The following is a 16,320-nucleotide window of genomic DNA, read 5'->3' on the forward strand; positions in this document are numbered from 1 at the left end:
TTTTTTAAAGTTGACAAAAAACACTCTCAGCCAATCCAGCTCAGCAATTATTTTTTTCTTTGTGTTCTGGGGTGCTGTCAAATGGGAGGGGGGCATCTGTCAATATGTGTATGTCCACTCAGGAGTGGTAGAGGTTCAGGATATTATTTTTTTCTGGATTTTTGTTAGGCATGTACAAGTGGCAAGGGAGAAGGAAAGGGTCTGGATGGGAGTGGTGCTGTGTAGGTCTTTAGAAGCCAGAGAGTGTTTTATTCTGCTGCCCGGCGCATTTTTCCCCACAGTTTTGTTGTTTCTTGAAGCCTTCCCAAATTTGCAGAGGTCAACATTTTGTTCCTTACAACAAAATGTTTGTTGGCTTTTTGCTCTTTCCAACAAAACAAGAATCTTTCTCTGATGTCAGTGTTTAATTTGTGTTTTCTGTGCGTGGAGTCTGTGGGCTGCTTTGGGCAGGAACACTCTTAGGGTACTGAACACATGTTTTTTTTTTTATCACTGAAATATTAAATATTTGGCATTCCAGTGTAATAACTCAGTGCTGGCTGCTTGAGGTAGCATCTTTGTGGCTGCCTTCTGGTGGTGTTGCTATTGCAGTGGGCTTCTTTGACCTTTTTCCTGTTCATCTCTGTCATATTTTTGGGGCAGCCTTTTTGTTTCTCACTTGACTTTACCCCACTGTGTCTGTCTGTGTTGTTGCTTCACTCCTTTTTCAGCTGCCTTACAGTATTTAGGAGTTTACTGAGATGGTATTACCTGGGATTCTGGATGCTGTATTTGGAGGAAGAGAGTGGAGAACAGAATTATGTGAATGAGACCCAATTGTCTTGGTCTGTATTGGCCTTGTGACACCATCACTCTGAGGAACAAAGTTTTGTGGTCCTGGGAAACATAAACTCAACTTGCTGGGAAAACCCTCATCCTGATATGATAACAGTGATTGCTGAACTTCAGTTTTATTCTGCATTTTGTTACCTTCTCATGGCAGCATTACCCTGCTGGGCTTTCCTAGGTTGTTTTTGTGGCCAGCTGGGGTCCCTGGTTGGGTTTTTTTGGGTTTGGGAGGGTTCTTCCCTGGGGTGTTGGGTACCTCCTGTGTGTGTGTGCATGCCTGTTGGTAGCAGGTCAGTGTCTGCAACATGCAGAGGAGTCTGTCCCACTGCCAGACCTGGCCCTGCTCTCTTCTCCCTCAATGTTTTTATTTGTGTTTATCCAATGAGTCCAGGCTGAACTCCTTTGGGAGTTTGAGAAGTGGTAGGTGTGGTGACTGAGTGGTTTCTTGAAGGCAGGGTGGGTTTGAGAGCTGGAGCAGAGCATCCTTCCACCCATCCATCCATCCATCCATCCATCCTCCTGTGAAGGGAGCCCAGGGGACCTGAGTTTCCTCAGATCTCCTTCTCTTCCTCCCTTGGGGGATGCCTGCATCGTTTTGAGTGCTTTTTCCCAGCAGTGCCTCAACAATTTCCTCCTTTGAGGGAAGCTACTGAGCTGTAGTAATAATATTGTTGCAGCTGCCACGGGCTAGGACCTTGAAGCCTGCTGCTTCTCCTTCAGATGTGAAGAAGAGTTTGGATGCCCAAGGCACACATCATTTCCTGTGATAGCTTTGAGGCTAAGAAGAAGTATTCTGCCTCCCTCTAAATCTTGCTTTCCTTGTTATCCAGGCAGAAATCCTGTTGCTCCTCTGCATCAGCCTGCTCTGGCAAAACAAACTTTATAACTTGCTTGGAGTCAGGAGGGAAGATTTTCACAGCCAGCAGGTTGGGTGCTTTTTGCCTTCAAGTGCTTCGTGGGAGGAGGATCTCAAGACACTGCTTTGTTTCCTTTCCTTTTGTACAGCTCCCACGATGCTGGGTGCTGTGCTTGAAGCACTTGTTTGTGTGCAGCATCTGCAGAAAGGAGTAAAAAAACATGAATAAGGATCACAGAAAACTAGGGGTGTACTGTGAGCTGTGTATAGGGGTCTTCTCCTCCCCTGCACACTCTTTTTTTTTTTTACCTCTGATGTGATGCTTATTAAAAAGAGAGGAGGTGGTGTGGGAAATGCCTCCCCTAGGGCCTCAGGGACTGTTATTCTGGTGGCTCTGCCCCAAAATGTTGTGTAGTTCTTCATGAAGGTGATGATGACATATGAGCATTTACTGGTGGTTTCCGTGCACTTCACAAGCAATAAAAACACAGCAGAAAGATTAACAAAAGATTGGCAAATAACAGAAATGGGTGCAGAAGCATCCAAGTACTGTAAAAACATGATTTTCACCCTGAAGAACGTAGATTAGGATTGGCTGCAGCACGGCAGGAGATTTTTCCCAGCCTGCCCCACCCCAGTTTATCCACAGAGAAATAATAAAATATTTTGGAATGAGTGCTGTCTCTTAGCTTTTCACCAGTGCTTTATTGGCACCAGTGCTTTATTGGCTTTATTATCCCATCTCCAGCCTGCTCTTTGCTTAGGAAAAACAAGTGTTCATCTTTTCCAAAGGGAGTAAGCACTGATGGTTCTTGAAAAGCTTTCCTTACATTTTCTGATCCCTGCTTTGCTGCTTGCTTTGTGGGTTTCATCTGCGACTGCATCCTGTGGGATATATAATTTTTGTATATATTTGTATTTTTATTTATTTATTTGTGTGGAACCTCCTGTGCTCAAGCTTGCACCCATTGCCCCTTGTCCTATCATTGGACATCACTGAGGGGAGCCTGGCTCCATCCTCCTGCCACTCACCCTGTACATATTTATAAAAATTAACAATTTTTATAAACCCTCACACTCCTCCAAGCTGAAGAGACCCAGCTCCCAAAGCTTTTCCTCATAAAGGAGAGATGTAGGTGTAGGATTTTAGATGGCTTACTTGCACTGACCCCTTAGCACCTCACTTGTTTGAGCTCCTTCCTGTTCAGCTCTATTGCAGTGATATTTTGGGGGCAGCCTTTTTGTTTCTCACTTGACTTCACCCCGCTGTGTGTGTCTGTGTTATTGCTTCACTCCTGAGTAACCACTGATGGTTCTTGAAAAACTTTCCTTACATTTTCTCATCCCTGCTTTGGGCTGACCTCCTCCCTGCTTGCTTTGTGGGTTTCATCTGCAACTGCATCCTGTGGGATATATAATTTTTGTATATATATTTATTTATATATATATATTTATTTTTATTTATTTATGTGGAACCTCCTGTGCTCAAGCTTGCACCCGTTACCTGTTGTCCTATCATTAGATGTCACTGAGGGGAGCCTGGCTCCATCCTCCTGCCACTCACCCTGTACATATTTATAAAAATTAACAATTTTTATAAACCCTCATACTCCTCCAAGCTGAAGAGACCCAGCTCCCAAAGCCTTTCCTCATAGAGATGTAGGTGTAGGATTTTAGATGGCTTACTTGCACTGACCCCTTAGCACCTCACTGTTTGAGCTCCTTCCTGTTCTTGTTCTATTGCAGTGATATTTTGGGGGCAGCCTTTTTGTTTCTCACTTGACTTCACCCCACTGTGTGTGTCTGTGTTATTGCTTCACTCCTGAGTAACCACTGATGGTTCTTGAAAAACTTTCCTTACATTTTCTCATCCCTGCTTTGGGCCGACCTCCTCCCTGCTTGCTTTGTGGGTTTCATCTGCGACTGCATCCTGTGGGATATATAATTTTTGTATATATATTTATTTATATATATATATTTATTTTTATTTATTTATGTGGAACCTCCTGTGCTCAAGCTTGCACCCGTTACCTGTTGTCCTATCATTGGATGTCACTGAGGGGAGCCTGGCTCCATCCTCCTGCCACTCACCCTGTACATATTTATAAAAATTAACAATTTTTATAAACCCTCACACTCCTCCAAGCTGAACAGACCCAGCTCCCTAAGCTTTTCCTCATAAAGGAGAGATGTAGGTGTAGGATTTTAGATGGCTTACTTGCACTGACCCCTTAGCACCTCACTTGTTTGAGCTCCTTCCTGTTCCTGTTCTATTGCAGTGATATTTTGGGGGCAGCCTTTTTTTTTCTCACTTGACTTCACCCCACTGTGTGTGTCTGTGTTATTGCTTCACTCTTGAGTAACCACTGATGGTTCTTGAAAAGCTTTCCTTACCTTTTCTCATCCCTGCTTTGGGCCAACCTCCTCCCTGCTTGCTTTGTGGGCTTCATCTGCGACTGCATCCTGTGGGATATATAATTTTTGTATATATATTTATTCTTATTTATTTATTTATGTGGAACCTCCTGTGCTCAAGCTTGCACCCGTTACCTGTTGTCCTATCATTGGACATCACTGAGGGGAGCCTGGCTCCATCCTCCTGCCACTCACCCTGTACATATTTATAAAAATTAACAATTTTTATAAACCCTCACACTCCTCCAAGCTGAAGAGACCCAGCTCCCAAAGCCTTTCCTCATAGAGATGTAGGTGTAGGATTTTAGATGGCTTACTTGCACTGACCCCTTAGCACCTCACTTGTTTGAGCTCCTTCCTGTTCCTGTTCTATTGCAGTGATATTTTGGGGGCAGCCTTTTTGTTTCTCACTTGACTTCACCCCACTCTGTGTGTCTGTGTTATTGCTTCACTCCTGAGTAACCACTGATGGTTCTTGAAAAGCTTTCCTTACCTTTTCTCATCCCTGCTTTGGGCCGACCTCCTCCCTGCTTGCTTTGTGGGTTTCATCTGCGACTGCATCCTGTGGGATATATAATTTTTGTATATATATTTATTTTTATTTATTTATTTATGTGGAACCTCCTGTGCTCAAGCTTGCACCCGTTACCTGTAGTCCCATCATTGGACATCACTGAGGGGAGCCTGGCTCCATCCTCCTGCCACTCACCCTGTACATATTTATAAAAATTAACAATTTTTATAAACCCTCACACCTCCAAGCTGAAGAGACCCAGCTCCCAAAGCTTTTCCTCATAGAGATGTAGGTGTAGGATTTTAGATGGCTTACTTGCACTGACCCCTTAGCACCTCACTGTTTGAGCTCCTTCCTGTTCCTGTTCTATTGCAGTGATATTTTGGGGGCAGCCTTTTTGTTTCTCACTTGACTTCACCCCACTGTGTGTGTCTGTGTTATTGCTTCACTCTTGAGTAACCACTGATGGTTCTTGAAAAGCTCTCCTTACCTTTTCTCATCCCTGCTTTGGGCCGACCTCCTCCCTGCTTGCTTTGTGGGTTTCATCTGCGACTGCATCCTGTGGGATATATAATTTTTGTATATATATTTATTTATATATATATATTTATTTTTATTTATTTGTGTGGAACCTCCTGTGCTCAAGCTTGCACCCGTTGCCCCTTGTCCTATCATTAGACGTCCCTGAGGGGAGCCTGGCTCCATCCTCCTGCCACTCACCCTTTAAACATTTATAAAAATTAACAATTTTTATAAACCCTCACACTCCTCCAAGCTGAAGAGACCCAGCTCCCTAAGCTTTTCCTCATAAAGGAGAGATGTAGGTGTAGGATTTTAGATGGCTTACTTGCACTGACCCCTTAGCACCTCACTTGTTTGAGCTCCTTCCTGTTCTTGTTCTATTGCAGTGATATTTTGGGGGCAGCCTTTTTGTTTCTCACTTGACTTCACCCCACTGTGTGTGTCTGTGTTATTGCTTCACTCCTGAGTAAGCACTGATGGTTCTTGAAAAACTTTCCTTACCTTTTCTCATCCCTGCTTTGGGCCGACCTCCTCTCTGCTTGCTTTGTGGGTTTCATCTGCGACTGCATCCTGTGGGATATATAATTTTTGTATATATATTTATTTATATATATATATTTATTTTTATTTATTTATGTGGAACCTCCTGTGCTCAAGCTTGCACCCGTTGCCCCTTGTCCTATCATTAGACGTCCCTGAGGGGAGCCTGGCTCCATCCTCCTGCCACTCACCCTGTACATATTTATAAAAATTAACAATTTTTATAAACCTTCATACTCCTCCAAGCTGAAGAGACCCAGCTCCCAAAGCCTTTCCTCATAGAGATGTAGGTGTAGGATTTTAGATGGCTTATTTGCACTGACCCCTTAGCACCTCACTGTTTGAGCTCCTTCGTGTTCAGCTCTGTTGCAGTGATATTTTGGGGGCAGCCTTTTTGTTTCTCACTTGACTTCACCCCACTGTGTGTGTCTCTGTTATTGCTTCACTCCTGAGTAACCACTGATGGTTTTTGAAAAGCTTTCCTTACCTTTTCTCATCCCTGCTTTGGGCCGACCTCCTCCCTGCTTGCTTTGCGGGTTTCATCTGCGACTGCATCCTGTGGGAGGAATTTCTGTTTGTACAAAAACATCCCTCTGCAGCCAGAGAGGCGGGTGGCTGAGCTGATTAATCTGCTTCATTAATTAATAACATTAGAGGCAGTCATAATGACGGTGAGGTTGGCAGCACCATTCACTCAGCACTGGGGAGATTTCTGTGCCCTCGAGAAACTCGGCAGAGAAACCTGGCAGCCCGTGCTCATCCTTCCCCTCCAAGTGCCTGCCCCAACTTGCTCTCTGGGTCTCTGTCTCTGCCAAAAAGCTCTGCCCTGACTCCAGGGTTGGGATCTCCACCAGCTTCCAGCTCCATGGAAGGGTTTGATCCTGGTTGGTGCAGGTCACCCGCAGGCTGCTGCTCTTTGCATCCTGACTCGCAGGATCCAGCCCTTCTCAAGGGGTGTTTTAGCAGGGTTGTTGTTGTTGCTTTTTTTCTAACACAGGTGGTCTCTGTGGGGATGGTTTGGGAGGGTGTAGGTGTTCTTCAGCCTTGGTGTGACCCCATTGAGCTTTTTTTCTTGAGTCTTTTTAATCAGCCATCAGCATATTTGGTACATGACCCTGGTTACATACTCCTGATGAATTTTCTCTCTAGCAAGGTGGTTTTGCTTGAATTGTGGATGCTGTTGCCTCACTTTCTTTTGCTTGATTTTTTTTTCTTCCCTTCTTCCAAATTTCAGCAACTTATCCTGGGGTTTTCTATGTAATTTTCTCCTATTCAGCCTTTATTGCCCTGTCCAGGTTTTACAGGGCTGCCTATTATGATTAATAACTTCATTTAGTACATGAATATTTTACCAAGGTTCGTGGGGTTTTTTTGTTTCATTTTTGTTATTATTTTCGATTTTTTTTAAGGGGACTTTGCTACACTTTAGAGGTAAAAATGCAATGTCCACTAAGGAGGGATGGTAGTCATTATGGGCAATAGGCTGTGTTTGTTCAGAAACCCAGTATTACATTTCTTCACTTGTACAAACATAATTAGAGAGGATTCCAGCCAAATTACAGTAAAAAATATTCAGTAATATCCAGGGGAATGGAAGGTTTCTTCAGAGTAAAGCTGAATCTGGATTGTATTTCTAGTTTGCTGCAGACTAGAGTTTGGAAAAGGAGATTTTTAGCATTGGCTTCCCTTCCAGTGAGGGAGGTGGAAATTGGCTTTCTTATCTAAAGGATGTCATGGATTACTTGGGGTTTCTCCAGAGCTGATCAGGACCTTTGGAAAGATGCTGTGTTTGCTGGGAGATGCTGATGAGAGGTCTCAAAGCACAGAAGTTTCTTCAGCTAACTGAGGATCAGTGCTGTGTGATGCTGCAGGGCTGGATATGGGCAAAATCCCCCCAGAAGCTCCTGTCTGAGGAAATAAAAAATTGTCAGTTCCTGTTGTTTCCACTTGATCATTGCTCTTTGGGGTTGCTTTGCTGGTGGTACCTGGAGGCTCTGCCCCTTCTCCCTTCTCACTGAAGCCCAAGGCCTGGGCTCAAGGCAAAGTGCAGCTGCATGGTTTGGATCACAGGTAGAGTGAATTTTTTTCTGTGCTGTCATGAAACAGCACAGGCCACACTCCAACAACCCCTGGAGTATTGCAGGGTGAGATCCCAGTTTGTTTGTTTGTGTGTTTTTCAGTAACCCAGCCCATCCCTCTCCACCAAACCCAGCAAACACCTACATTGCAATGCACAATAACACAGGGAATCAAAGCCACAGAAACAGTTAAAAAAAAAAAAAAAAAAGGTTTAGGGTGGTTTTGCTTTTAGTCTTGTACTTACTCGTTTCTGACAGCCTTGCAACTTTGCTGATGTTGTTTCTGACCTGAAAAAAAAAAAACCCAGTGCAGAAGCAGGGTGCATTTAGGCATTTTCCTGTGGCCAACCACAGTGAAAAACAAATTGGAGCCCACAGCGTGATTGTTGAAATAAGAGGTGAGATTTTTAATAGTGCATTAATCTAGCTGCTAATGTGTATTAAAATGTTGTTATGGAGTAACACTGCTGTCTTAAAGTCTGAATGCTGTCTTAAAGTTTGAGACAGTTCAGCAAACTGGGAACGTGTAAGTACAGGCTCCCTCTGTGGCTGCCATCCCCTTGGCCTCAGCTGTTCTGAGCATGCAGTGGCACGTGTGCTTGTGAGCTGGCAAGGGCCAGAACCACAGTAATTCAGGCAAAGGCAGATGAAAATGAGATTATATGAGAAAGATAATCTTGCATGCATCACGTTAAAAAAAAAAAAACCAACATAAAACCAAAATACAGCCCGTATACCCCCTCCCACGCTCCCCCGAAACAGTGCTGCCCAAGCCTTGGTTCTGGGTTTGTTCCCAAAAAATCTCCTTTAGACTTTGATCCTGCTTCAGTGGGTCTCGTTTTGACTAATTGTTTCAGTGTGGTGTGATCACAAACTGTTCAAAATGATAGGAACCCAAGAAATGTGAATTACACAAGTCTGGAGTCTTAAAATTGGTCTGCATAAAAGAAAGATTTGGTATCCACACAACCAATCTTTTTTCTTTTTTTTTTTTTTTCTAGAAATTATTTTCTATCTTTATGCTCCAGTGTTTAAAAGTTAAGTAAATAGGGCAACCTTCCTGAGCCCTGGGAGTTCAGCATATTTGCAAGGCAACTGGACATTTTACAGCAGGAGGCACCTGTGTGTAGCAGCAATTTTTTCTGGACTGTTGCAGGCTACCCTGGGTAAAAAGTGGTGTTTTATTTTTATTTTTTGAGCAGAGCTTCCAGAAGTGATGTAGAGCACATTTCCAGGAGGTCTGCAGCAAATCTGTGTAGAGCTGCTTCGTGATTTTTAATTCTGCAGAAAGGTTTTCCACAGATCCAGGAAGCTTTTAATGATACTTTTAATGATAATGCTATTGATAGAGTTGATAAAATTCCTGCTCCAGCCATGATCTGGGCCCTAGGGGTATTGCAAGAATAATTTTGCCAAGAGGAAAGATAACTTCATGAATATGCTCTATCCCAGAGGGTGAAATATTCTCCTTTATGTTCCATGAGTGCCCTTCTAAAGGCTCCCTCCTTGGGCTGGACTGTGCTGCCTCTTCCCTGTGTATCCCATTCCATGGCACTGCTTGTGTGTCCTGGCTGCAGAGGTGTTTGGGGATCTCAGCTGGGCTCTCTGGAAGGTTTTTCCAACCTCTCTCTCAGCTGAAAAGGTCCAGGTTGGCATTTTGCCACTTTCTAGCAAGAGCTTCCCCAGCCCTTGGCTGGGAAGAGGCTGCTGCTGCCTGAAGGTTTCTCCTGAACAATGGGAGCCTTGTGCTGTCTTTCTATTCCAAGCCTTTTCCTAAACCATCCTTAAAGCTTCTGGGATTAGAAAGGCCCAGAAGGCCTTAGAAGGCAGGTACAAGCTTGAAGTAGTAGCAACATCTTGCCCCAAGTGGTTGTGTTTACTTTCAGTCCTAAGTGGAGAAAATGAGGTGTCCAAGTATCTTGGATGTCGATGTCACATCTCCAACAGGACTTAGACATGATATAACAAATACTCCCAGCTTTTCCAGAGTTTTCTCCATACTCTGGGTCTTAAACCCTTCACTTAACACAGGAGTGAGTTGCCTGCCTTGTTTGTGGGTGGAGAGTGCAGGATGTATTGATGTTTGAATGCCCTTTTCCAGGGATGAAACGTGAGTTGTTGTGCCACGTGCCAGATGCACTGATAGTCACTGGGGGAGAGTCCTTTTGGTTTGGGTTCTGGACAAACACACCAAGGAGGTAGAACCTACCTTTGTGAGCAATAAAGTCAAAATTTGGAGGAAGGAGAATTCTCAGGAGTCTCTAGTTAGCAAAACTTGAGGAGGCAGATCTTGTCCAAACGTGCAGAACAAGAGTGTGTCAAAGCCAAGAAGGAAATCAAATCTCCTGACTGCATTCTGTGCCTTCATCACCACGAGGCCATTCCTCTGGGGTTTCATTTTTTTCCTTAAAGAGGGAAAATGAAGGCTTTCTGTGGTCCCTGGGGTTCCATGGTATGGTCTCCCACTACTCTTAGGCTTTCTGCTTTCAGCACAGGAATGTTTCTGTGCTTGTCTTTCTCTGCTTGTCACTTGCTCAAGGATTTAAGCCATTTATTTTGTTTGTTTATAATAGAGTTCTGGTGGGAAGGCAGATGTTATGTGGGAAAGCTATTTTCCGGGTCTGTTTATCCCTGTTTTGTGGAATCTCACAGACCACCAGTAGCAAGCAGCTCTTAGGCATCAGCTTTGAGATATTGGCATTTTCAGAAGAGGAAAATTATTTGATTTTGCTGCAAAGCTGCTCACAAGAACTCTGATTTATTGGCATGCTTTGGCATTGGTGTTTAAAATGAACGTGAGTGTGTCTTTGTTTCTATGTAGCCTTTTGAAATATTGGTATTTTAGGGAATGTTCTGTAGTTGTTCATGTCTGAGAGTAAACAGCTGACTTGAAATCCCAAAATACACTGTCTAAGCACTACTTAGCTATGAAGAGATGGTTCTAAATAAATCTCATTCAAATGCTTGTATTCAAAATTAAAAATCAAGGTTTTCCCTTTCACTCATCTTCCTTTTCCTTGGCACTTCAGAGTACTTCAAGGAACTCAGCAATTAAATTGTGTGCTATTATGGTAGCAGAATAGCTGAAAAGGGCAAGTCTTTGAGTTCCAAAGAAAATTCCTGCTTCAAAATATGATCTTCTAGATCTGACCTTCATCTGTCTTCTGCTGATACTTTCCAGCACTGGTTTCACAACAGGCTGAATTCACAAAATCTTAAGATTAAGGAGGAAACAAGTTGATTTATTAATGTTTTATCATGAAATAGTCCTAACTGGGGTGTCCATGCACAAAGCTACTTACTCCTGAGCTTCTGTTTTTCTTGCCAAGAATCTGTAAGCTTACAACTCGCCAAAGCAGCATGTGTTGAGAGAGCAAAGTAAACACTCTAGAAAGGCAATTTTTACATTTTCTTCTTGTTCAGCCAAAGAGATTAGACACAGATAAAAACCACTTTCCTCCTTAGGGGGAGGATGACCACAAAACCAGAAGAATTCTTTACAATTTGAGTAAAATATATACGAGCGCGCACCGTGGCGTGGTTTGGAAAGAAGCAGAAATCTTACTTTTTGAAGGATTTTCTCAGCAGGCTGGATCTGAATGCCTTTGGGGGTGTTTCCCTCCTGGGTGGCAGGTTGGAGTTGTCCCTTTTTTGGAGACATCCTGCCCCAAATGGCTGTGAGGCACCTCCAGGCTTCCTCCCCTCTGAGCGCTCTGCGTGGGCTCTGGGGGTGAAACCAGCCTGGTCCCAGGGCATCTGAGCTGTTCTGGGCTCAGGTGGATGGTGGGGAGAAATGTTCTGTGGAAGTTTTAGGTCAGTGCCAAAGGAGAGGAGTAAATATGGGTTGTTTAGAAATGGTGAGCCTTCAGCCTCATTAATTTAAGTCCTGTGTTTTGTTGTAGCAGCAGTTTTATGATGAACTGGCTGCTTCTGTTTCATCCAGTGGGTAGGAAACACTACAGAGGTGAACTTTGGAGAGTCTTTGGAAGCCTCATGTTAGTTTCTTTAACTCTGTTTTAAGTGGAAGACAAAAATATGTGAGTTCCCAGCTTGCCTGTGCATAGGTGTGCTGTGTAAAATGGGAAATCTTGCTCTTCTATCTTTCTGCTCAGGACCACATTTGGTTACCATTTAGCAGAAAATTGCTATGGACATGAAATTTAGATAGGGAAGGATTGCAGCAATGAACATTTTGGTGACTGCAGCTCTGGAGGTAATTCAGGGCTCTGATAAACCTGCTGGCCTCTCTGTTCCCATTAAAAAATGCACATTAGTGATAAAGGAAGTGATAAGGAAGTGATTCTGCCCCTGTGCTCAGCCCTGGGGAGGCCACAGCTTGAGTCCTGTGTCCAGTTCTGGGCCCCTCAGCTCAGGAAGGAGATTGAGGTGCTGGAGCAGGTCCAGAGAAGAGCAAGGAGGCTGGGAAGGGATCCAGCACAAGTCCTGTGAGGAAGGGCTGAGGGAGCTGGGGGTGTTGAGGCTGGAGAAGAGGAGGCTCAGGGGAGACCTCATCACTCTCTACAACTCCCTGAAAGGAGGTTGGAGCCAGGGGGGGGTTGGGCTCTTTTCCCAGGCAACTCTCAGCAAGACAAGAGGGCACAAGAGGTCTCAAGTTGTGCCAGGGGAGGTTTAGGTTGGACATTAGAAAGAATTTCTTTCTGGAGAGGGTGATCAGCCATTGGAATGGGCTGCCCAGGGAAGGGGTGGATTCTCCATCCCTGGAGATATTTCAAAAGAGCCTGGATGTGGCACTCAGTGCCATGGGCTGGGAACTGCAGCGGGAGTGGATCAAGGGTTGGACTTGATGAGCTCTGAGGTCCCTTCCAACCCAGCCAGTTCTAGGATTCTATGATTCTATGATTCTAGCACTTCTCTGTAAGAAAAACTGTGGGGAGAGATCCCAGTGGTGACTGTGAGGTGCTAAGGTGTCAGTGCAAATAAGCCATTTAAAATCCTAGACCTAGATCTCTATGAGGAAAGACTTTGGGAGCTGGGTCTCTTCAGCTTGGAGGAGTATGAGGGGTGACCTTGTTAATTTTTATAAATATGTAAAGGGTGAGTGGCAGGAGGATGGAGCCAGGCTCCCCTCAGTGATGTCCAATGATGGGACAAGGGGCAATGGGTGCAAGTTTGAGCATAGGAGGTTCAACATAAATAAATAAGTAAAAATAAATATAAATGTATATACAAAAAAATATAGATTTATATCAAGGTAAAGCTTTTTCACTGTGAGGGTGAGGGAGACCTGGCCCAGGCTGCCCAGGGAGGTTGTGGAGTCTCCTTCCCTGGAGATATCCAAATCCCACCTGGACACCTTGCTGTGTGACCTCCTGTAGGTGACCCTGCTCTGCCAGGGGGGGGTTGGACTCAATGATATTTTGAGGTCCCGTCCAACCCCTAAATTTGTGTGATCTGTGATAAAACATACAGTTTTTCTCCTCGCTGTCACCAGCAAGTGCAATCCAAGTACCAGGAGCCTGTGGCTTCCCTGTACATCCTTTACACCCCCCAGGGAGTCCCTGGTTATTGGCAAACTGCATTTCACCAGGTGTTATTTATTCATCGTTGTGAAAAGAGGTATTACTATCTCTAACAGTTGGGGTTTAAATTAATCTTGGATCAGCAGGGAGGGTGGAATGGGGTTTTTGGTGCTTTTTTGCTGCTTGGGTGTATTTGGATGCTGGTGATGGAGAGCTGTAGGGCACGTGGCAGGAGGCTTGATGAAGGCAGCTTGATTATGTCAGGGGCTGACCTGGTATTTGTGGGGTGCTACATCAGCCTGTAGCCAGCTCAGGAGTGAATGGGACCTACTGAACACATCACTCCTTCTGCTTTTCCAAGGCTCAGAATTTGGAAATAAAAATTCCACCTCGTGTCTGCCAAAGAACCATGGCAGAACTTTGCTGTGAATCCTGGCAGTACATCTCTCCTTTGACAGAAACCTCTCAGGGGTTATCAGCCCTCAGGTTCCTCCCCTGGGAAGCAGTTCTGTGCCCAAGGCTTTGATGAGATGTCATGAAACTCCCCCTTGGGTGAAGCAGTGGGTTACAACTCTTGCTTTTCCTTTCTCTGGTTTTGTGGGGGTATCCAAGGGTGCAGCAAAGCTCGTGTGACACTTGCCATGGATCACAGAATAGTAGGATGGCTGAGGTTGGAAGGGACCTTAGAGATCATCTGCCATGGGCAGGGACACCTCTCATCCAGACCAGGATGCTCAAAGCCACATCCAGCCTTGCCTTGAACACCTCCAGGGAGAGGGCATCCACAACTTCTCTGGCCAACCTGTTCCAGAGTCTCACCACCCTCATACTAAAGAATTTCTTCCTAATATAATTCAGTCTAAACCCACTGTCCTTCAGTTTAAGTCCATTTCTTCTTGTGTCCCTGGACACTCTTCTGAAAAGTGTCTCTCCAGCCATCCTGTAGGTTCCCTTCAGGTGTTGGGAGGCAGCTGAAAGGTCCCTCTGTAGCTTTTTTTTTAAAATGAACAATCCCAGCTCCTTCAGGTGCTGAGTTGGTTCTTCATGAGTCCTTTTCCCTTTCCCTCCCCCATGTGAATTAGTCACAGAAATATTGTACCTTTGGGCTTTCTTATAAAAAAATAAATGTTCCTAAGAGGCTTTCACTCACGCAGAAATTGCCACTTGATATCCCACAGTGATCAAGTGAGATCTAAAAGGTGTTTCAGAGTGTCTGTAACTACTTATTGCTACCAGTAGGCTTTTTTTGGGGGGGTTTTTTTGCATAAGTATTAACTGGAAGAATAATGTATAAGCAGCAAATTGACATTAAAAGAAAAATCCCCAATAATTTCTCTGTTCTCCTTCACAGACATACATTGGCAGCGTGGTGATATCAATAAACCCCTACAGTTCTCTCCCCATTTATACTCCAGAGAAAGTGGAAGAATACAGAAACAGAAACTTCTATGAGCTCAGTCCTCACATGTAAGTACAGTCAAGAAGTTTTTTGGTTTCAGATGGTACCAGCTGTCTCTCTCTATCAAAAAATCTGTGTTGATCAGAGCAAACAAAACAAAACTCACACCACCACTCCCCTGACACGAATTTTTATCAGTTCATCCTCATTTTGAAGAGAAGTCAAGATCAGTTCCTCTTTCTGTTTCATATATTTAGGTGCATTTCAGAATATTTGCCTGTACTTGTTAGAATAACTGTATTGTAAATAAGTAGTCTGGTTTTGAGGAAATCTGTTTCTTTCAAAGCCCAGATGGCTTTGTGGAAAGCTTCTAGGTGTTAAAAAAGGTTGACTCATATCGTGTTACTTTTTGATACCCAAAACTCTTCCTTTCTCTTTGCACAATGCAAAAATTGAAAAAAAACCCAAACCCCTCATGATGAATGCAAAAAATGCATTGGATATGTCTGAATGGTAACTGCAGGAAAAAAAAATCTTGGTCATCCCTGGGCCAGGTGGAAATAAAATAAAATAAAAAATAAACCCATGCTGAAAATGAGGCAACTTATCTTCAAGGTCTTCGTGTTGAAGTAATGGTTTTATCTTGTCAGACATCCCAGTGGAGAGATTGAAGGCAGCTGGATCCTGGGCAGGATGCTGGGATAGAAAAATGTTTGCAGGGTGTTGGGAGGTTGCCACCTGACTTTGCAGCCACATATTCAGGAGTCTGACTTGGGTGATCAGCAATTGAAGTGTCTAAAGATGACCAGAACTTTGTGCAGCTTCCTTCAGTGTTCACTTTTAGGCTGAAAGCAAATGATGTGTGGAAAGAGTTCTGGAAGTTATTTTGTTCTGATTAATTTCTTGCCTTCACACTTCATCTGTAACTTTTCCAGAGACATTGACTGAAATGCAGACAGCCAATTCATCACATCAAATAAGCTCCTTGGAGTTCTTGGCCCTCTTGGATCTGATCTGTGGCTGTGCTCAGATTTTCTTTTTTCATGGTTTAGTTTAGCAAGCACAATTGCTTGCTAAATTAACACAGTTGCTGGCTAGAAGAACTTTCTGCTCTGCTAACTGGGTTCAGCTGAATCAAATTTACTGTCAAATGATGGAGGATTTTAAAAATAAAATCTGGGAGTTCCAGTTCTGACATTCTGAACGTCAGGGCTAGGTACTTGGTTACATGTTGAATCAAGCACACAGTAATAGATTGATCTCAAAATGTTTCCATCTCTCTTGAGGGATGGTTTTCCAGAAGAGAAATGGTCAGCAGCCATTCCTGCATGTGTTATGAGAGCTTGAACTTGGTAGAAAACTGCTTCATAAACATCATTCATCCCTAATGACAATAATTGTATGGTCAGGCTGCCATCTCAGAGCAAGAACTTCTGGAGTCCAGACACTAGAAATCCTATTTAGGAATAGTAATTTGAAGTGAGAAAATGCTGAATTTAAACTAATGCAGGGAGATCTCAACTGCTTGACACTAAGAAATTTTCCTTGCAAGCCTGGATAGAATGCCAAGTCATGAAAAGTGTAAAACCAATTTGTTTGGGGCAGTTATGATCTCTCCACAAATTTGCTTTATTTGCTATTGCTTCTGTATGAAAATTTTGTCTTTTGACACCTGCAAAGTAGACTAC

At 43.8% G+C, this 16,320-nt stretch overlaps 1 protein-coding gene across 6 annotated transcripts in view; it reads left to right on the forward strand.

The window, feature by feature from the left end:
- Positions 1-16,320, forward strand: part of MYO1B (myosin IB) — a 120,310-nt gene that overhangs the window by 22,282 nt on the left and 81,708 nt on the right. For all 6 annotated transcript variants that reach the window (XM_071747821.1, XM_071747823.1, XM_071747825.1 and 3 more), the window contains exon 3: positions 14,585-14,700. In XM_071747821.1, the coding sequence (XP_071603922.1) occupies positions 14,585-14,700 (116 nt within the window). The remainder of the gene's footprint in view (positions 1-14,584; positions 14,701-16,320) is intronic.

Source organism: Heliangelus exortis, chromosome 6, assembly GCF_036169615.1.
Source record: "Heliangelus exortis chromosome 6, bHelExo1.hap1, whole genome shotgun sequence".
NCBI lineage: Eukaryota > Metazoa > Chordata > Aves > Apodiformes > Trochilidae > Heliangelus > Heliangelus exortis.